Source organism: Fusarium proliferatum, assembly GCF_900067095.1.
Source record: "Fusarium proliferatum ET1 genome assembly, contig: FPRO_scaffold001, whole genome shotgun sequence".
NCBI lineage: Eukaryota > Fungi > Ascomycota > Sordariomycetes > Hypocreales > Nectriaceae > Fusarium > Fusarium proliferatum.
Window position 1 is genome coordinate 47,334 of NW_022194790.1, and position 20,537 is coordinate 67,870.

A 20,537-nucleotide genomic window follows, 5' to 3' on the forward strand; every position below is an offset into this window, starting at 1 on the left:
AAACTATTATACGGCATATACTTCATTGGATCTGCTATCTGTATGGAGCTGTTCGGCTCAAGGGCCTTGCCTTTGCGGAGGGAGTGGGTACGGTCCGTAAGTGGCTTTGTTGTCAGACGATATCGAGTATGCGATTACCGAATATGAGACACTCCTAGGGTGCTTTTATACCTCCTGGTGTTTTGTTAAACAAATTAGGCATTGAAATTGCATTTCTTGCATTAGCGCCATCGATAGTCTGAGTTTGTTTGAGATCGTGGCGGCTTTGGCATGTCAACGATGCCGAAATCGTGGACATTTATATGGCCAATGATGGCAGAGACTGAAGAATTGGACTGCTTCTAGAAGCGCATGGCAGAGTAGCAAGATAGGGGTGTATCAGTTCCATTAGTTCCATTGTTCCCAGATTGCAAGAATTGATCCCGAAAATGAGAGCAAGTATAACATTGAAAGTGTTTTATTATAACCAGTACATGCTATCCCCGCCCAAATTCATCATTTTGCGCACTATGTATCTTTAAACCTGTAAACGATATCTTCGAACCTTGCTTCGGGAAAGACATAAAGCCACTTGAGCGACTCATCAGGCCCGCAAAAGGCGCCATGCATCGCATTCCCTGGAATCCAAAGCACGGTGCCCGCCTTGACATGGTGCCTGACCCCTTCAATCTCAACCTGCCCCGACCCCTCGAGCACGTAGTAGACCTCTGCCTGAGAATGCTGGTGTAGCGCGAGTGTTCCGTTGGAGGGACAGGTCGCGATCCCTACGCACATGGAGTCGGAGCTGGTGCTGGGCTTGGAGAGGAGTGTTTGCCAGACCACGGTGCCGTACTTCGTGTCTGGGAACGAGCTGAAGGCTGTTTGGCTGATTTGGTTCACATCGAGGATCACTGGTGTTTGCTCCTCCGTTGTCTCGTTTTCGCTTCGTACATGTCAGAGTTTAACTTATAAACTGCCCTGCTCAAAATGCTTACATAGAGATATGGGGTTCGGTGTCCATTCCGGTGCTTTCTGTACTGTTTGAAGGTCTTTTTGACGCTTTCTGTGTACCCTGTGTCTGTCTGGTTGATGGTCTTGGTGGTTTGGGTAAATGAATTGATTCTGCATCCCATCAATGATGAACCATCAACGTCTATAAGGTCGTTGAATCATATTTTTGCATCCTCATCTATCACTGCAACTACGGCATCTGACTCCGAAAACCGAGATCACAAGCATCTAGACACGGTCTCGAACTCCGACAAGTGGAGACGGTCCGGGCGCGCTCCACATGTTTATCAAGTGCTCTCTGTTTGCATGTAACTAGGCCGAAAATAGGCGGGCGTTCAATGCGGCGCATGTCGTTGGCCGTGCCGGTCCGGATCCTCAACGTACGTGAGCAGCCAGACCAAGCAACTCATCGACCCCATCCACGCTCCAGCAAGTATCTGCTCTATCAATGTCCTGTTATCTATGCTATGGGGAGTAACGTCGATACTTACTTTCCAGTGCAGCGCATTGCCCAAGCATGTCTACAGTGTCGGTACGCAATTGTTACCCCGCCTTTTTGGCCTGCTGCAGGCGAGGCGACAGATAGCTGATTACCCAAGACGGAAAAAATGCCGGTGCACTGGCGATCGACCTGTCTGCGGGCAGTGCGGACGACTCAACATTGGTAGGTGACGCTTCACATCTGATGATAAGCTTATCGGACTTGTGTGTAACGATGCAAGATTGTGTATATCCTGTCGAGGCTTCTCGGCGGCAGGCTCCTAGGCAGCAAAGGACTCGTTCTGCAAGCATCGCCATCGACGACCCCGAGACCTGTCGACAAACACAAACCTCCGAGTCAAGCGACACACAGGTACATATTGACTTTGATCCATATCTGTATTCTCAAAAATGTGTTAAAACCTACATCTTAGACCTCGGAGCTCGTCAGTAGGATTGGGAAACTGGAGGCAAAGATCGAGTCCATGGGTTCAAGCCTACAACGGTGAGCCTGTGTCTCAGGAATAACGAATCGCGATACTGAATCGCTTTTTAGGATTGAGAGATGCCTCGTTGCACTGGTTGATGGCAGCAATACTAACTTGGGTGCTGTAGCGGCAGGACTGCCAGCTTCTTCCGGGCGTCCAGAGACCGTCAGTAGCCCCAGGACGGCGGGCACGACGTTCCAGCCTTCGCCGCAAAACGACCCTGCGATCGAAGACTTTGGGACACCGGAGGATGTGCTCATGGCAGTCGTTGATTCTTATTTTACTTACTGCCAGAATCAGCCCTACTCCTTCTTTCACGAAGAAACCTTCCGGCAGGGCTTGGCTCAACACGTCGTCCCTAAACATCTCGTCCTAGCTGTCATGGCGACTGCGGTCCGGTTCTGCTCGCATCCGTATTATTCGGGGCGCGCGTTGGAAATGTCTGTCGAATATGCCAACAGATCTTGGAAACTCATTGTGTCCGACTGTTTTACCGTGGGCAAGGTCGCAGAGGTGTCTACAGTCCAGACTGTTGCTTTGCTGGGCTTGTTTGACTTTACTGGTACGTTGCTACATTCTTCAGATAGCGAATGACCATCATATCTCACATGTATAGCCGGTCGATTACGCCATGGCTCAGCGTGGGTCAAAGTAGGCCTCGCCGTGAGGATCGCACAGGATTGCGGGCTCATGCTAGAGACTGCAGGGCATCTCTCGTACGCCCAGCAGGAAGAGCGACGACGGGTGTTTTGGTCAGTGTATCTGTTGGATCGCCTAGTATCGTGCGGTCGAGGTAGACCACCAGCCATCGTTGATGCGTCGTGCCATCTACAGCTGCCCTGTGATGAGTCAATCTGGAGGGAGGGTCTCTGGGCCAAGACACAATCGTTGGACGAGATGACGAACCGAACCCTCTCAATATCACAACGCCAATGTCCTTTGGCGCAGGTCATTGCTATTGCGCAGATCCTTGGCCGATGCGCACAATATGTGCTTCAAGACTTCAACATCAGAGGCCCACATCCGCCATGGGATCCTGGCTCGGATTTTGCAGGCATTGAATCCGACCTTCTCCATTTTGAAGCATATCTGGAGATACAGAGGCCAATTGACGAAATACTCGCACCTTATGTCTTGGCCGAAGGCGTGGTAGACAGCCAGTCCTCTGGCCCAATTATCTTCTCTCGGGCATTATTCCACCTCTGTTATTGCCTACTCAACCATCCCTTCTTACTGCGGCGCCGCATCAATACATGCCGAAATCTTGCTCCTATCAGTTTCATCAAGCGATCATCTGACTTGGCCTGGCTTCACGCACAGCAGATGATGGTTCTTATCCGCGAGTCGCGCAAGTTGGGCTGCTCGTTCCACGCCTCATCCAGCGGTTATGCCGTCACTGTCGCGGGATCCATTATCGCGCTCCGGACCTATGATGAGGACTCGCCAACTTGCCAAGAGGCTCAGATATTACTCGAGGAGGCCTTGGGATATCTGGATGTCATCGGTCATCACTGGAGTAATGTCAGAACAATGGTGACGTGCTAGATTTCAGTTTTGTCTTGTTTGTACACTAATTATCCTCACTAGGCCTCGAAACTTCGACAGGTAGTCTACGATGGGTTTGCAGGGCGTCACATGAATAGCCTCACCCAAGGGTTAAGCTTCACGGCTGAGATGGAAGAAACCATGTGGTCCCTAGTCGACTATAATACAATGTCAAACCAGCTTAGCCAAGATGCTCAGATCAGTGGCCAGGAATCAGATGGTCTAATGCCAAATTCGTGGATCGATTTGTTTGGACCGATCGACTATGCTTTGCTCTCTAGTTTTAATGGGCCAATTCAAGATGAATAGAAGAGTCACAGTTGATAGGAATTGAGAGTGAGGACCATTTTCAAGCTATTAAAAAGGTTGTACCAATTAATACATATCCTTCAAAGCCACCAGATCTCTATTATGATAGATGTATATTCTGACACACGGCTGAGTTGCCATTCTCCGAGTCAATTGAACAGCTTATGGACCTTCGTAGAAATTCCACCACAAGTGGCTTATACCTTGGTGGAGCCCAAGGTATCAAGAGCCTCGTATATCACGCTGAAGTCTCGGTCTCCAAACTCCTTGGACTTGGCCAACGGTCTGTAAGTCTCCTCGACGCATCTTCCCACCGCGAGAGGAACATTAGCTTCTGCTGCGGCTGACACGGCGAGGGCAAGATCCTTATGAGCCAGCTTGGTTACAAAGCCGCCCTCGTACTGTCGGTGACAGGGAGGGCTAGCATCTGCGACCTTGACCTCAGGAACGGGGTGGTTGACCTAGACAAGAAGATTAGCGTGTACTCTAACTGTAAAACGGCGGTCTGCTATCATGAGGTCGTTTGGTTGACTTACCTCGCTAGACCAGCATCGCCCCGTGGAGTTGTTAATGATATCAGCGAGGACTTGCGGATCGACTCCGAGTCTCTTTCCCAGTAGCATCGCCTCACTGAATTCTGTTAGCCTCTGCTTTCGAGTATCCAGGCTCTGACTATTTCTAACTCACCTCAGGCCAAGCATCGTGATACCAAGCAGGAGACTATATCTCAGTCAGTAATCATATCGAAAACAGCCGGTTAAGAGGACACGCACTTATTAGAGATCTTAGCGGCAAGTCCAGCTCCAAGGTCACCACAATAAGTGACCTTGCGAGACATGGCTTCAAGGACGGGGACCGCGCGATTGTACGATGTCTTGGATCCTCCTACCATGATGGCCAATGTGCCCTTTTCTGCACCAACGACACCTGCATCGTGATGAATTAGTTACCACGGCAGCAGAAATAAGTGGTTCGGCTTAGTTACCTCCTGAAACTGGGGCATCCACCAGATCTGCGCCAACCTGTCGTAGTTGTAGGGCAACCGCTTTGCTGACACTTTGCTCGATGGTTGACTGATCCATACAAAGAGTATCCGCGCGTTGATCCTGACTCATTTCCTTGAGAGCACTGAGAACACTCTTGCCTTGGCCGACGTATACTTCCTGGACATGCTTTCCGGTAGGGACCATGGTGATGATGGTAGAAGCCTTCTGTGCTACATCAAAAGGTGCTATCAGGGGTTAGTGGTGATGCTAGCATGTATGGCAAGCCTTCCTATGGCGCATGCTTACTTGAGCAACTAATAAGAGGCACGTCGGGGTGCTCGGCATTTTGGCGTTTAATGATAGTGTCCACGGCGGCCTGGTTCACATCACATAATGCGAAGCCGACCTTGTTTCCGCTAGTAGGGCTCTGATATCTTGAAATAAGGTTGGTAATCTAATGAGGCAGATTAGAACTCTCTCCTTAGAAATGAATTGGATGCGCAAGAGCTGACCATATGGCCACCCATGGCGCCGAGGCCGATGAAGCCGATTGTATTTGACCTGTCAATCCATGAAGCGACAGCTGATGTCGCAAAACGACGATGGGATGAGCACCACGGGCGTCCTCGCTGAGAACGGGTAAAACTCGAGCCAAGGCTGAGTTGTCGAAGGGTCTTGTGGGCATGCATATTGACTAACGGAGTTGATACGTAAGGATAGAACTAGAAAAAGAGCAAATGAATATTTTGTAGATAGTGAGGAATGCCTCTTTGAGAAAGGGACGAGTCTGAGATGCTTTTGAATAGAGGCATGGCCACCAAGCTCGAGCCAGCTCACACGCTCACACGGTTCGTTGCCGGCGGGTTTGAGTGGAGCCGGTCCGGCCTCCGGTCTTGATTCATCAAGCCCCTCACGATGCTCTGTAGGCTGGATACCTATTTATATTACCGAGGTTAAAGTAACTAGTTATGCTATTGCTATATTTAATGTTATTCAATTGACTGCTTTGCGTCGTGACTCACTTTCATTTAAATCTTTAACATACCTAAAATAACATACTCAATGATAGAGCTACCCTATATATGATATCCCTCAGAATCGATTGGCACTAACCGTGTTTGTACAGCATGGAGCAGCTTCAGATCTATGACGTAGCTAGTGCCCCAACATGCACTCCCTACTGTGACTGAAGCCTCTGAGGCGATCATCACCACTGTAAATGCGTCATGGATACCAAAATGGTAGGTTTTGCGGCAAGACGGCTGGAGAATATCAAGCAAAATGAGATGCTTCTCAGTGAACTAAAGAATCCCATACCCAAGGTCGATCCTCAATCCAAGCCTGCCAGCAAGCGCGTTAAACGTAGGACCACTCCACCAAGCGCGCCCACAAGACAATCCAGGCGAATAGCGGAAGCCAGCACGAAACCAAGTTACAATGAAGAGCTAGGAGATGCGTCTGGACCACAGACCTCTTTCAAAACCAGAAAACAGAGTCGGGCAAACTACAACAACGCCGTCGAATCAACAAGTTCAGATCCTGAATCAGATCCTCAAACTCGCAAAGACGTCAAATCCATTCAAGACGGATGGATACGATGGAAGGCAGAAGCTGATCAGCCGACGCGCAATGCTTCTGGAGAATTCCAGTTTGAATCTCATCCGGATTTTCGGCCCAACAAATCCCCAGAAGAGATCATCCGCGAGGGAAGCTTTGGTGGCTCTTACTGGCGACCTTTATTCTCAAAGCATCTGGGAATTACTATACAGGATGATTGGAGAGAACTACCATCCTCGTGGACTGCAGGATTGAACGTGGATGAATATCTCACCAGCGACATATACAATCCCGAGATAAACAAATACGGCGTCGCATGCGGGCAAAGCATTGAAGAATGGGAAGCAGCTGGCTGGATCGCGCACGAGTACGACGTCAGGGGTTGGTTTCAGTGGTATTGTCGCTTCTGGATGGGTCGTCGCTGTTCTGATGACGAGCGCCAGATCAGTCGGTGGAAGAAATGCGTTGGTGAGACAGGTCGTTGGCGACGGATATTGCTCAAGAAATACGTGGCTTTGGGGATACGGACGGTGTTCGCGGATGATGGGAGAGATGAAGATGAGGTTGATGTGAGTCCTGTGGTGCATCAGACTTGTCACCACTGGGCATACGAAGTTCGGCAAGACGCCTTGGAGAGATTCTGGGCTGATGGAAGATGACATGCAGGATCACAGAGAGACCAGAGTGTTCATGATAGGTAATGATTTGTGGTGATATGAAACCACTTGAGTGCAACTAGGTATAATACGTGACATAAATCGTGAGTCATTACGTTTCTCATCTATCCGTAGCATTCCAATCCATTTTCTGTAGAATCTTGCATAAAAGCCTGTATGACGATTGAGCTCCCCGCGATATTGTCTGAAGTTCCTTCAGTGTCGCAGCAGCCTCATTAACCGCAATAACAACTTTGACCTGCTGAGGAAAGTTGTTCACTTGATCCCTCTGCAGAGACATGGACAAGAAAGCAGCCGTGTCAAAGAGGCACAGAACAACAAGGTGAAACTGTCCATCGCCTTGTGAGACTCGAGATGCCCATTGAGTTGCGATCTGCAACGTCTTCAGCGAACACTCTACCGCTTCTGCTCGCAGTTGTTGTATTTCTGGTACAGACAAATCTGCCGATGGGTGTAAGAAATATGATTTGTATGGCTGGAGTATCATAAAGTACGCCATTGTCTGGACATAGTAGCGATGCGTCACGACCCAAGGCCACTCAGCATCTTTCGAAGTGTCTGGGTTGTTTAGAGCAAACACAGCTGGAAAGGAGGACACGTGATGTTCCACCATGTTCTTGTAGTCCCGGACTTTGGATGGCGAGTTGATGTTTTGCGGTGTCTGCCAGCGCTTGGCGAGGGATGAAATGAGCTGGTATTGGAGTTTGGTATGAAGCGTTGGTGTTGGTGCTGAACCTTTCAGGTCGGGTTGTTCAGGCTCTGAATCAATGTCGTTCATGATGAAAGGCCGACCTAGTATTGACGACAATTGCCTGTGCGATGTTAGCCATTGCACGAGTCATCATCTTTGCCCAACTTTTAACATACCAGTTCCAGCAGTACAACACACGCCAGGCTCGTCGGCCAATCTGCACCTCAATATCCTGTGTCGCCTTGTGTCGCGACTTATGCAGTCCTGCATGAATGTTCAGTAAGAGCCCAATTGATCTTTCATGTTATTGACTCACCCAACTCATATGCCTCTTGCACAGCGAGCCCTATTGTATGCCAGGCTTCCGTGAACTTTGCTTCGCCTTTGAACCAGCAGATAGAAAGGACTTTCCACTGAAGATTGATCAGATGATAGGACCCATCTGGTATCGCCTCTGCAAGCCTTGTCCCAGCATCGTGAAAAGCCTTGGAAACATCCTTCGATGGCTGGGTCAGATGAGTTCCCAGTGTCGCTTGCGCATCAAGGTCGAGATGCTGCGTAACGCAAGCGCACATCATGAATATGAGGGTTGTGAGTTGAAGATCCTGGAGACATGGCTGTTGCGTTCTGCACGACCAGTTGACGTATTGGCGTATAAAGGCAGGCGGGTGAATGAAATTGTAATGGTGATTGACATTGCTGAAGAATGCTTCAATGAGACCGTCTTTGGGAAAATGTCAGATGTGAACCCAGGTCAGATTACGAGATGCTCACCTAATTGAGGCTTGGCTGGGAGGAAGCGGAGTGCGTTTCGTAATTGCGAGTCAGCGCTAGCATCTAGAATCGCTAGGTTATGGTGGTCTTTGTTATTATGCTGTAGACGATGTTAGATAGAGTCAGAACTATCACTACGACTTTACTTATCAAGTGAGATGAACTGACTAGTGAGTAGGAAAATCCATCGTCAAGACAACCGTCATCTGCATCTAATAAATGAGTGAGTCGTGTGTTTTCCGATGAGGCATCGTAATTGCTATCTTGGTCCTCTGCTTGGACTCGTGACCGTTTAAGGGTTTGTGTTTTAGTCAGCGGTTTGGTATACATTTTTAGATAAATACCCCAAAATAAATCGGTATTAAAAGTGCAAACTTGGATACTGTTGTCGGCTATGATATAGACAACAGATCCTTTTTTCGGAGACCTGTACTGCACAGCAAAAAGTCGGTGGTGGCCGAAATACATCGGCCGAAAGCTTTCGGGATGACGCCCGAAGACAGAGTGCATAACTTGAAGTGATATGGGCCTCACCAACAGCATAACTAACTGGCAGCTTGACACACACAAAACGGCTAGTTGCTGACAGGGAGAGCGGGAATAAGAAATGTATTGGCCTGATGGGAATCGCTCGATCCACTGACATGCATGCCCCTGTCGCGAGCTAGAGATCATTTAGGGAAGTGATCAGCCTGTCAGCTCTCCCTGGCAAGCCTGGGTAGCGGGATTTTCAGTGACGCACAAGTATTTTACAGTTGGGTTGGTTGGTTGGCGGTTGGACACACAGACTCTTCGCTACCGAAAGGCTTCCCGCTGTCCGCCTTTTTCGGGCAGATCGGGCGCACTGATCAATTTGCTTCGATGTTTTCTATCACTCTAAAGTCAATGTTTACAGCCGGTTTAACGCCGAAGGAGAAAATCTAGATAATCCGAAGTAGCGCGTCTGTGACCTCCCTCAACCCTTCAAAATGGTAAAATAAAAAGCAAACATGAAACAAATGATAAACGACCCGAATAATCGTCTGAATAACGATCCAATGACCAGTTTTGACCCACCAGACCGACGCTGTCTTGCCTGTAAAAATGGCGGATTGACCATGACATCAATCATTCTCGTCCGTCGGATTTCGGGCGCTTGCTTCCCAAAATATCTCCCCGATCGGAAGCTGTCGCATATGAGCATTTGATCAGGTTCTAGCAGAAATCTCGTACCTCCACGTGATGTTGGCTTGCACCACGTTTTGAATGCCTTGGATATAGCGAGCGACATTCATGTCAATCTCGGGTCCCCAACTTGGCAGCTGCTCAATTGCACTCTGCCAATCTTGGTATCTTTCCTCAAGAAGGTTCCCGACTGTATTGAATGCCTCTTGTGGAGACTGGCCCGTCATTCGACAGGCTGCGACCATGCTAAACGGACAGTCGTCGTTCTGCGCCATGTTAGCGTTCGAGGTGTGGAATACTGAATGGCATGAGCCAGCTTACTTCTTCCTTCCGGTAAGATAAAATGTCATTCGACCTTGTGTGTCTATTAGTGGCTTCAAACGAAAATGATCAATGGGTAGTTCTTACAGCAAGACAAAGTCTGCACCCAAAAGTTCTAGCTTCTGGATAACGGGGTTTTCGAATACCTCATCTGGCAACTCGATATCATGGGCATACTCGATCAGATGGTATAGAGGCGTCACTCCCGATGAAAGCCGCCTTGTATCAAGCATCTCCTGGATACTAGGAATGCTATTTGTAGAGAATTGCTTCACATGATGGACTACTCCATCAGTGTATTGCTTCATTGCGAGAGCAAATCTTCTACGGGCACCTGAAGCTGTTAGCAATAGCCACGTCAAGATCAATTGAGGGAAACTTACCAACAGTTGAGCCCTATGAAGATCACATGTCAGATCGCGATAGCATCACGGTAAACCGGTCGACTTACCTTCGACACTCTTCGGAAAATGTCATCATGCGCCTGGACTACAGCGCTCTTTGTTCTGGTATAAGTCTGGTCTAGCATATCTGCCATGAGACTATCAATGACGACTTGCGACCTTTTCGGATCAGACTTCAATGATCCTTCATCAAACACTGTTGGTGTGAGCTTCTGCTATAAACAACAAACGTGAATGATAGTACATACTATCATCGAAAGGAAATACCTGGAAGAAGTGTCAGAGTAGCTATACAACCAGAGAAATGGCCCACTTACCCAGTTCCCCCAATCGCACATCGTTTTGAGCTTCTCGAATGGAGCATCAGGAGCAGCGATAGATATAAAGATGGCAAAGTCGCAGAACTCGACCCTCTTCTTCATTCGAGGCGAGAAGAAACATTTCCTAATAGTGCATCAGCGTGATGTGTACAAAGGCGGCAGGCAGACATACTCTGAAAGCCACCTCTCGGATATGGGCTTGACTGTTTCATAGTTGGGATTCATGGGCGGAGTCTCGACCACGAAACCTTTAAACATGTCCGGAAGCATGACAGTTCTTCTCGACTCCATCTTGGTGGTGAACACCTGCATGGCTTGTGCTGCAGGTACAGATTGTGCGGAGGAAATGATAGGGGAAGCAATAACAACGTTGTGTGACACGCAGAAATCACGTCCGGGCTTGCTGGGCGTCACGAGTACTCAAATATCTCAAAGAAAGCAAAGACCGAGGGGCCAGCCTCGTAGGTATTCCAATCCGCCAGCTTCCCTTCGTCCCGCGTCATTTCCTTTCAGCTTGAGACTAGACACATACTAAGCCATGATGGAATCACAATTCCCAGACATTGGAGCCTGCTAGGGTGAGCATATCATACCAGGTGATGGGTGGACAGGGGTCCCTTTCACGAATTATTGGCAGATGGGCCACACACTCCGTGGGTATGGCTCAGATCTAAATCATGGAGTGAAGACTAAGAGTAAGCACCCACCAACAGATCACGCCCTCGTCATGTTGATCGTGATCTTGACGAATGGAGAAGCCCGCGGACCACCAAACGACCTCCGAGAAACAAGTGTGCGTAATGTACCTTTTCTGTCAAGGGATAGGAACGGGAGGAGGTACTACGAATCTGGCTTTCAGGCACACTTGGACATCCCCAGCTTAAATTGGAGGGATGTCTGTCCTGCTGCTCTCTCAGAACTTCAGCTTAGCTCCAAGTCTCTCTTTCCAAATCTCATCAGTTTTTTTCGCCTCTCACTATGAAACTCTACGGGCAATCACCAGCTCGGGAAGAGCTTCGAACCATTGGAAACCACTCTTTCACATGGACGAATGATCACATTCCCAAATCACACACAGATCCTCTCCGTCACGAATGTGATGAGCTTGGAGCTGCTGCTGTCAAAGAGATCCAAGAAATCCATGCCCAGCAAAAGAGAGACGGCCATCAAGTCGGCAGAACAGACCTGTTCGAAACACTTTCTCATCACCATAGCCAGAGCCAAGTGCTCTCGCAACTCTGGATTGAAGTCCATACCGTCCCCTCTTGGGTTGACTGGGATCAAATTTCCCGAGGACAGAAATTCTTCTACCGCTATGCCCTGGCCAACCTCATCGGCTTTGCCTTTCAAGGCTTTGTTGGTGAAAACTCTGCTTCCACCAGCGTCGTCGAAGTACTTGCTCGTACTGGTGGCTTTAGTACTCGTGTCTTGAGACGTCGACTGCTTGAAACATTTCAACTAGTTCTTCAAGTCACGCACTCGCTTGATCATGTGAAGCCTGGTGGTCCAGGGCATAGATCGATTGTGCGAGTCCGTCTACTGCACTCCATGGTCAGACAGCAGATCCTCAAGGTAGCCGCATCCAAGTGCCGATTCTTTGATCAAGAGACACACGGCATTCCTATCAACACCCTTGACTCGATACACGCCATTGCAACCTTCAGCTGCAACCATGCTTGGCTTCAGCTCCCTCTTATGGGAATCACCCCCGAGAAACAGGAGGTCGAAGATTACATTGCTCTTTGGAGATACGTGGCCCATGTCATTGGGGCATCCCAGGAGTACTTCACATCAGCAACGCAAGCCAAGGCTGTGATGGAAAGCTTAGCTTACAACGAGCTCCTTGTGACACCCACTTCTATTGTCATTGGATACAACTTCGTTGAGGCCCTCAAGGATCTACCCCCCATCAACATCTCGGATGGGTTCATTCAGGCTGCTAGCCGCGTCTTGAATGGACACGAGATCTGCGACCAACTTGGTATGGGACGGCCGAGCTGGTACTCATATGCCTGCTTCAGAGGCCATTGCTGGTTGGTGTGGAGTCTGGCTAGACTGCAGAAATGGATCCCTGCCCTGGACGATAAGGTGATTGATCTCTGTCGGGAAGGGCTGCATGGCGCTATAATCCACAGTAACCAAGGTCTCGGAGGTGGCTCCATCCTTGATTTCAAATACGTTCCGGATGGGCGGATCCAGGGAAAGGAGAAGAACGACCGGGTCGAGGGGCGTTTGTGGTTCTTTGAGAGACCCCTTGAGTTCGTGTACTTTGTAGTGTTTGTCATTGGATGCACGGTAGTGTTGGCATGGTTGCTTTGCATGGCGCAGCTCCTTGCGCTCGGGTCCTCGCGTCTTGGGGTATAACCGGGTTGGGCTGAGATTTCATTATGTACTGTAGATCGCCCCGTACTTCTATTTGTCGTCTGAACCAACATGCAGGCTCGCCGTGTGTCTAATGTTATCCAGAGTCCTAGGTCTAGGTCTGTATAATCCTTGTCAAGTCTAGGACCGCAGCAAGAACGCCTCCCTCGCCCGGCTGAGGTCCAGGTGTCTGAAATGAACCGATCATCACGGATTGGGAAGCATTGAGGTATTTTCATCCCCAAACAGGCAATACTTACCATTTTCGTCCCAGACTATTTCACCTTCTCCATAGCCCAACTGAGACATATTGTCGTGCCACTGTATATCTGACAGATCACTGGTCAGAGCGCAATCTACCAAGAGACTATCGTTTGCCTCGATCGATCCGGCACGTCCGCTTTGCCCTGGGGCAACGGCCAATGAGAGGAGCTCAGTCGGTAGTGCAAAAGTAGGCAATCAGGGAAATATTGGGCCTTGACGCTGCGGTTGGGTCAAATAGTGCCGGGATCGACAGGCTAGCTTCGCGTGGCTGTCGTCTGACATGATAGAACCCCTTGTCGAAAATTCAGCTACTCCACACCAACCATGGCAAATCAACAACGGTTCAGCTATCGAAGGAACAAACGAAAACTGAGTTTGATATTGCATGAGAGTGTTGAGGTTCTGTTGGCTAAAATGGCGTTGTCTGCCACGTCATTCTGCTGTCAGCCTTTAGTGGTTCACAAGTGCGCCAAGTCTCTTTGTCTCTAGCACGTAAATGATTTAGACCTCGACGATCCAAACATTGAGTAATTTAATCCACTGCGTCCCGTTCACGCGGTATCGGTTCCCCGATATTTTACGGACTGCACCATCGTCAAGCCTGCTGCTGCAGGCACCCCTACCCTGGTCACCGCGAGGCCCGCGCCGTGAACCAGCATGACATATTGCGCTATACTACGCTATACTGCGCTATTGCCCATGATACCACCAAAGCCAAGAGTGTGACGTGTTAAGTCTGACCAATGATCTGCATGGAACGCTGTTACTGGTGCTTTCATCTTCAATAGTATGTGATTGGAGTTTTCAAACCAGGGTCGTCTCGAACCGAACTGAATCATTCTTGTCAGGGAGGTAGGTAAAAAGGACATTGGGGGCCCTTGGGGGCAAATACAAGTAGCTGATAGGGTTGTAAAGCTCGCCAAGCTTATTGCATGGTGACATTTGTCACTTGAGAGGGAACATTCTCAGACCCCTCCCCCAAGGGTGGCTTGAACTGCAAGTTGACCGTTGATTGCTGAACCGCGTCTTCCGCCTGATTTCTGGGCGCGCTAAAAGGCTCTTCGGCGTTAATGATATCATCAGACGTCGCTCGTGTTGGTTCTGCGAGATTACTTAGACATTTGCGTCTAGTTACCTGCAGACGGAGAACTCCGCGGAATTGCGCAGTTGAGCGTTTGGCACTCGTGGTTGCCTATTCGCCGCTATCGTAACGCTCTTTGTTATCCTTCAACCAGCTTGAGGATTTTTCCTGCACTCCGATCGTTTATCATGAAGCAAACCTAACGAAAATGGAAAGCTAAAAAAGGAAGTGCTAGCTCTGATTTGAGTAGTGCTGCAATAAAGCTTTGAACAGCGCCGTGTGCTTCAGGCGCGGCCTTTCCTCACTCCATGTCATTGGGGCTTACACAGGGCTGGACTACAGAAAACATGTTTCATCATGACCGACAGCTATTCATAGACTCGTGTCCATAGAATATCCATTATTGGAGGTATATACCGACCTCCGATTAAGAGGACGAGCACCGATAGGATTAGTCCAGGCTGATACGGGATCTTTTGGGTATGGCTTCAGCATATATTCAGAAGTCAATTAACCAACGACTCACATTAGCATTGCTTTTGTGACGTATCTTAAACAGTTCGCTTCACCAAGGTGCTACTGTCAGTGAATCTACAGAGGTGAGTATATGACTCACTTTATAGTAACATATCAGCTACATCACAAGCCCAACATTTATCACAACATTCAGAACCCCTGGTATTGATACTCATGGCACCGAAATTTCCGTTAGCATATGTATTTATTAGATACTGCCTTTCTAATATACTATGCTAGAAAGCTGCCTAGCCATGATCCGCCTTCACTTCAGTCTCAGGTTCACATATTTCCATCTTCTGTCAATCTCAGAAGTCTTTCATATACAATCGGCAGATTCTTATGCAGAGAACTGAGTAGCGCGGCGCTTGTTACGGTTGTTGGTGTTGGTGCCGTTCTGATCCTGGGTATCTTCCTCATCCTCATCAGCGTTGCCGTTGCTGGCACCGTTGCCCGTATTGCCTGCATTTCCAGCATCGCCGGCGTTATTGGTACCAGCGGTGTTATCAGCTTTACCGGTACCAGCGTTGTTGTTGTTGTTGCCGGTAGCTTGGGCCATTTGAACTGGAATGACACCACCGAAAGGACCAGCCCGCGCCGGGTTCTGGCAACGAACAAGGCAAACATTCTCCTCGCCCGCAACCGAGCCTGTGCAGCTCTGTCCAGCAGGGATTGAGGCCACAAGAGGAAAGTCACCCATCTCACCATCACGGTTACGGCCGCGCTCGTTGCCTTCAACGTTGGTAGTGACTTGGATGTTGTCCCATGAAGTGCCAGTTCCATCAGCGTTGATCATACAAGTATAAGGTCCAGCGCCATCAGAATTGACCTGGTGGACAGTCATCTCAAGGCTGCCGCCAGGGTTGACTTGAGGAAGCTGGCTGCCGGTCTCTTCCATGATGTCGAGGGTGCCCTGCTCGATCTGGTTGTCACCACCAGCGAGCGTCTCGCCAACAGTGTCAGCGGCACTACCACGGAAGCGAGTGGCATCGGTTTGGAATGGACGGCGCCTGGTGCCATCGCGAGGAGTGGAGGTGTCAACACCCAGAGCCATGCCAGAGCCGCCGGCATCTCCAACTGCATTGGTGATTACACTGTGGGCAGCTGTCAGATCGGCTGCAACGAAGAGGGCAAAGATGATGTTCTTGATGGGTGCCATTGTGAATTTTGGTGCGGGGAATAAGTAAAAAGGTTGGTCCTTGTGTTTTGAGAACTTTGGAGGTAATTAAAGACCTGACCGGCAGGAAATAGAAGTGAAGAGGGTAGAAGAGGAGTGGACTGGTGGTCTTAGGATGCTGAGGATGCTTAGGATGCTGAGGATACTGAGGCTATTGGTGATGATTAGAGATATTGGTGAAGGGAATTAGACATCTTTATAGAGAAGTCTCACAATACCTCTTGTCTAGTCTTACTATCTAGACATACACATATCACCACAAGAGACAAGCCAAGAAAACACAAGACATCCTATGAGACATTCAAGAGCTTCACAATTAACAGTATTCTCTGCGAACATATCACCAAACGACTTTACTTTCGCTATGACCCTCACGGCCAAGACCCCGGAATCCTCGTCTCCCGAGAGAACCGAGGAGCACAGCCTCTTTATTAAACAAAACGCCAAAACGCGTTTTGACCATATCTGGAGTGCCATTCGCTGCACAAATGTAAACCACTAATATATGGTTATTTTGAACCTAAAACGTTATGATTGCTGCGCCCACTGACAAACCGGTCATAGCGGTTGTATCATGGTTCGTTGCACACGGACACTTCAGCCCCTGTAGTTGTCACAGTTGCTCCATCCCTGTTGGCCCCAGTTGATTTGAATGCCCTGGATTGGCTACAAGCTGGGATACTCCTACGGATAGCCCACCTGGACTGTTTTATTCCTTATCGGGTTGCTCGAACTTGAGCCTGTGATTGATCAGAATGGTCTTTTACTGCACCCATTTCAGTGAGTTGACTGTGAGAAGCCAGGAGCTCAGGTACAACTGATACGGACCCTTGTCAGTCTTCTGAGAAGCCAATCGTATCTCTTTTTCGCCAAATCCCGAGATCTACAGTGATCAATGTTTTTTGTTTCCTTCTCAATGAGATAATTATTATTGCAAATCGTGTTTTAAGGTCTGCGAAACCTGTCACGGGCAATACTTCACGAGCTTCAGCCTGAGAGCGCTGGTGCTTTTCTTCATCTTCAATTGATGTATGGCAATTTCTAAACACATACCTAGTTACATCATCAAAATTGATTACATTAACAATCTCAATTCCTTCCTTTGACCTTGTTACTAGATACACGAGCTCAATTGGGCAAAAGGCTTGAGATTAATAATTCTACTCTATCGGCATTCCTTCTCAAGACCGAGCAATATCAAACTCAGCCATATACCAGTTTTGTATAGCTTTTGTATCTCCGGTAATAGCTACAGTGTCATACCGCGACCTCTCTTCCTTCGCAACCGAGCCATTGTTAACCATACGACCAACCCACTTGCCATGTCGGCGGCCAGCATTGATGATCTTATCAATAGCAGCAACAAATTCGGGCTCATCGCCTCGCGCAGGCACATATCCTAGCAATGACTGAGCAAGATCATTGGGCCCGATGAACAGCATGTCCACGCCGGGAGTGGCAGCAATCTCGTCGACGTTCTCTACACCAGCGCGAGTCTCAATCTGAATCATGGTGATGATGGTCTCGTTGGCAGACTTCATGTACTCAGGTGTTGTGAGACCGTGGCCAATGGCAGGGAATGCAGAGCCCTGACCTCGGACGCCCTGGGGCGGAAATTTAGAAGACGCGACAATTTGCCTCGCCTCATCTGCGTTGTTGATCTGAGGAACCATGATGCCGTGTGCGCCGGTGTCGAGGGCTCGCTTGATGATATCGTGGGCAGGTCCGCGGATACGGATGATGGGCGACACGCCAAGGGCTGAAATGGCCGCCACTGAGTTGTGCATCGAGTCATCTCCAATGTGGCCGTGCTCGCAGTCAAGGATGATGCCGTCCAGGCCGGTCAAAGCAACAATCTGAGCTTGGCGCACGCTGGGAATTGCAACAAAGGTCATCAAGGGAAACTCGCCAGCCTTGATCTTATTGAGAAACCTCAATCGAGGGTTCTCGATAGTTGTTGTGAGGGCCGTCGGATATGTTTTTTGAGTCATGGTTGTTTTGTGCTGCGCAAAGAGATTTGATGAAGTTCTTTTTTAGCTATACAAGCAAATGTGAAGTCAATTTGACCGATAAGATATTGAGTTGTTGTCACGATCTACTCGGAAGTTATTAAGTTCTTTAATTAATTCTTCCAATTATAACAATATCCATTATCTACAATTTCTCTTGAAAAATGCCAATTGTACGCCTCCGTTCACGATAGCGTGATGCTGGCTGGGTCCACAGGGAGGAGCTCCCCCCGGGCTGCAGGGGAATGGGCAATCTTCCTGCAGGCCGTGTCCAGTGAGCTCCTCCTCCGAGTAATCGGTAAACCTACCGATAAGACTGCTAATCTGGCGGGCGAACCGCACTAACCATAACGGCAACTCCCGGCTGGACCCCGGATTCTGGTATCTACAGCGTTCGGCTTCAGCTTAGAGCTCGAGTCGCGTCGCCGAGCTAACGCATTTCATCCCCGCATTCTAATCAACCCCCCGTCATTCGTCGCCCGCCACGAGACCTTGGGCGACTTCATCTCATGCGTCGAGATAACGCTATGTCCGGCCTGTCGGTGGATTTATAGACTCGTCTCCCGACGAGTGTTGGAACGAAAATACCAGATTGCCATCCTCGTCTCTTTATCCCTCACCACTTCAAGACAAGAACAATATTGTCATCATGGCTACCGTCCCTGTGGATGAATCCCTCAAGCGGTCTCCCTCGTCTCATGCCGAGGGTACCAGCACTGCCTATCAGAGGATGCCCGAGTCCCTCTTGCACCTCAACGAAGACGAGATCGCTCTAATGAACAAGAAATTAGTTCGAAAGATCGACTCCATCATCCTGCCCATCATCGGAATATTGTACATTCTCAACTACATCGATCGGCAGAATCTGGCCGCGGCGAAACTTCATGGTATCACCGAAGACCTCAACATGACAACAGAAGAATTTGCTACCGCTATATCAATTCTCTTTGTTGGTTACCTGCCGTTCCAGATCCCGAGCAACCTCATCATTGCGAGGATTCCTCGGCCTGGTATGTACATCTGTGTTGCTGTGGTCATTTGGGGGACTATCTCAGCTTGCACGGCTCTGGTCAAAAGCTATGGTCAGCTTCTCGCTGTCAGAGCCATTCTCGGTGTTGCCGAGGCTGTTTTCTTTCCAGGGTAAGAATTACTCACTTCCTGCTAAAAATGAAGACATATCTGACGGATCTTTAGTGCCATATACTACCTCTCCGCATGGTATACCAAAACCGAGCTCGGAAAGCGAATTGCCAGTCTCTACATCGCCCAACAAGTCGGTAACGCGTTCGGTGGCCTTTTCGCCGCAGCAATCTTCCAGCTCGACGGTCGACATGGAATCAAGGGTTGGCAGTGGCTCTTCATCATTGAGGGTTCTGCCACTGTTGGAATTGGTGTCGTTTGTGCCTTTTTCATGCCCGAGTTTCCCTACAACAGCCGAATCCTCTCCCAGCCCGAACGAGACCTCGCCGTGTGGCGTATCGAATCAACAACTGGTGCAGCTGAAGGCTCAGAGAAGGAGAGCACTCTCAAGAGCTTCGGAAAGGCTCTGTCTGACCCCAAGCTTCTCCTTCTCATCTTGTGTAACCTGCTTTCCCAGGCACAAGGCTCGATTGCCAACTACTTTCCGACTCTGGTTGCGTCGCTCAACTTTGGCAGCACCGTCAGTCTGCTGCTTACTGCGCCGCCCTACGTCCTCGCTGGCGCTGTCTACTGGGTGCTGATGTGGTACAGCGACAGGAAGAACACAGCATACCCCATCATTATTGCATGTATCGCCATTGCTATTGGCATGTATATCATTCCCATGTCTACACTCAATGTGCCTGCACGTTACTTCTCCATGATGATTCTTCCTTTTGCATCTGTTGGTCCTCAGCTTGTGCTGTACAAGACGATTAACCTTCATCTTGCACGTCCTATTTCGAAGCGCGCTGCAGCATCTGCCCTGGTCAATGCTATTGGTGGCACATCCAACATCTGGGCTTCATACTTGTACTATGCTCCTCCTCACTTTTATGCAGCATTCGGCACTCTTATGGGCTGCGCTTTTCTCTTTGCCGGTACTATTACTTTCTATCGCTGGCTCGTCTTGCGTGAAAATAAGCGACTGGACTCTAATGATCCTGAGGAGATAGCTAAGGTTGTCAAGGGTGGTGTTACTGAGGAGATGGTTCAGCTTGGTTGGCGTTACGAAATGTATTAATTGCTATGGCGAGTGGTACACGGATTGCATCAGGCTGAACTTTGTAGACGGATAGATAGTGAATTGATAAGGTGTTTATGCTTCATTACATAATCTCCTACAAAGGTCTCGTTACTGCATAATTATGTAAATATTTATCATCATGTCGCTCTCAATACGCACGTCACTAATGCACGAAGATAATACAGGATGAGAAGGACTGCAGTCCACAAAACAGACA

At 49.0% G+C, this 20,537-nt stretch overlaps 10 protein-coding genes across 10 annotated transcripts; 4 read left to right on the forward strand and 6 right to left on the reverse strand.

The window, feature by feature from the left end:
* Nucleotides 1-507: 507 nt before the first annotated feature.
* Nucleotides 508-1,000, reverse strand: FPRO_02135 (uncharacterized protein; the record flags this gene model as incomplete). The annotated part of the gene is made up of 2 exons (XM_031226039.1): nt 508-922; nt 975-1,000. The coding sequence occupies 2 exons, from the start codon at nt 998-1,000 to the stop codon at nt 508-510; spliced, it is 441 nt and encodes a 146-aa protein (XP_031074339.1).
* Nucleotides 1,001-1,705: 705 nt separating this feature from the next.
* Nucleotides 1,706-3,812, forward strand: FPRO_02134 (uncharacterized protein; the record flags this gene model as incomplete). The annotated part of the gene is made up of 5 exons (XM_031226150.1): nt 1,706-1,843; nt 1,905-1,975; nt 2,027-2,520; nt 2,575-3,491; nt 3,546-3,812. The coding sequence occupies 5 exons, from the start codon at nt 1,706-1,708 to the stop codon at nt 3,810-3,812; spliced, it is 1,887 nt and encodes a 628-aa protein (XP_031074340.1).
* A 197-nt stretch (nt 3,813-4,009) lies between these two features.
* FPRO_02133 (putative 3-hydroxyisobutyrate dehydrogenase, mitochondrial precursor) lies at nt 4,010-5,487 on the reverse strand (the record flags this gene model as incomplete). The annotated part of the gene is made up of 7 exons (XM_031226261.1): nt 4,010-4,273; nt 4,349-4,442; nt 4,500-4,532; nt 4,586-4,739; nt 4,798-5,043; nt 5,105-5,252; nt 5,311-5,487. 7 exons carry the CDS (start codon nt 5,485-5,487, stop codon nt 4,010-4,012), a joined length of 1,116 nt encoding a protein of 371 aa, XP_031074341.1.
* A 549-nt stretch (nt 5,488-6,036) lies between these two features.
* On the forward strand, nt 6,037-7,014 carry FPRO_02132 (uncharacterized protein; the record flags this gene model as incomplete). The annotated part of the gene is made up of 1 exon (XM_031226372.1): nt 6,037-7,014. The coding sequence occupies one exon, from the start codon at nt 6,037-6,039 to the stop codon at nt 7,012-7,014; it is 978 nt and encodes a 325-aa protein (XP_031074342.1).
* A 118-nt stretch (nt 7,015-7,132) lies between these two features.
* On the reverse strand, nt 7,133-8,827 carry FPRO_02131 (uncharacterized protein; the record flags this gene model as incomplete). The annotated part of the gene is made up of 5 exons (XM_031226483.1): nt 7,133-7,844; nt 7,900-7,987; nt 8,040-8,447; nt 8,498-8,597; nt 8,666-8,827. 5 exons carry the CDS (start codon nt 8,825-8,827, stop codon nt 7,133-7,135), a joined length of 1,470 nt encoding a protein of 489 aa, XP_031074343.1.
* A 625-nt stretch (nt 8,828-9,452) lies between these two features.
* FPRO_02130 (uncharacterized protein) lies at nt 9,453-11,018 on the reverse strand (the record flags this gene model as incomplete). Its single annotated transcript, XM_031226594.1, has 9 exons — nt 9,453-9,663; nt 9,710-9,927; nt 9,983-10,016; nt 10,070-10,316; nt 10,366-10,378; nt 10,434-10,582; nt 10,635-10,653; nt 10,704-10,830; nt 10,879-11,018. 9 exons carry the CDS (start codon nt 11,016-11,018, stop codon nt 9,453-9,455), a joined length of 1,158 nt encoding a protein of 385 aa, XP_031074344.1.
* Nucleotides 11,019-11,684: 666 nt separating this feature from the next.
* Nucleotides 11,685-13,070, forward strand: FPRO_02129 (uncharacterized protein; the record flags this gene model as incomplete). The annotated part of the gene is made up of 1 exon (XM_031226705.1): nt 11,685-13,070. One exon carries the CDS (start codon nt 11,685-11,687, stop codon nt 13,068-13,070), a length of 1,386 nt encoding a protein of 461 aa, XP_031074345.1.
* A 2,198-nt stretch (nt 13,071-15,268) lies between these two features.
* FPRO_02128 (putative gEgh 16 protein) lies at nt 15,269-16,087 on the reverse strand (the record flags this gene model as incomplete). Its single annotated transcript, XM_031226817.1, has 1 exon — nt 15,269-16,087. One exon carries the CDS (start codon nt 16,085-16,087, stop codon nt 15,269-15,271), a length of 819 nt encoding a protein of 272 aa, XP_031074346.1.
* A 1,199-nt stretch (nt 16,088-17,286) lies between these two features.
* Nucleotides 17,287-18,096, reverse strand: FPRO_02127 (uncharacterized protein; the record flags this gene model as incomplete). The annotated part of the gene is made up of 1 exon (XM_031226928.1): nt 17,287-18,096. One exon carries the CDS (start codon nt 18,094-18,096, stop codon nt 17,287-17,289), a length of 810 nt encoding a protein of 269 aa, XP_031074347.1.
* Nucleotides 18,097-18,763: 667 nt separating this feature from the next.
* FPRO_02126 (uncharacterized protein) lies at nt 18,764-20,317 on the forward strand (the record flags this gene model as incomplete). Its single annotated transcript, XM_031227039.1, has 2 exons — nt 18,764-19,254; nt 19,309-20,317. The coding sequence occupies 2 exons, from the start codon at nt 18,764-18,766 to the stop codon at nt 20,315-20,317; spliced, it is 1,500 nt and encodes a 499-aa protein (XP_031074348.1).
* Between the last annotated feature and the right edge of the window lie 220 nt (nt 20,318-20,537).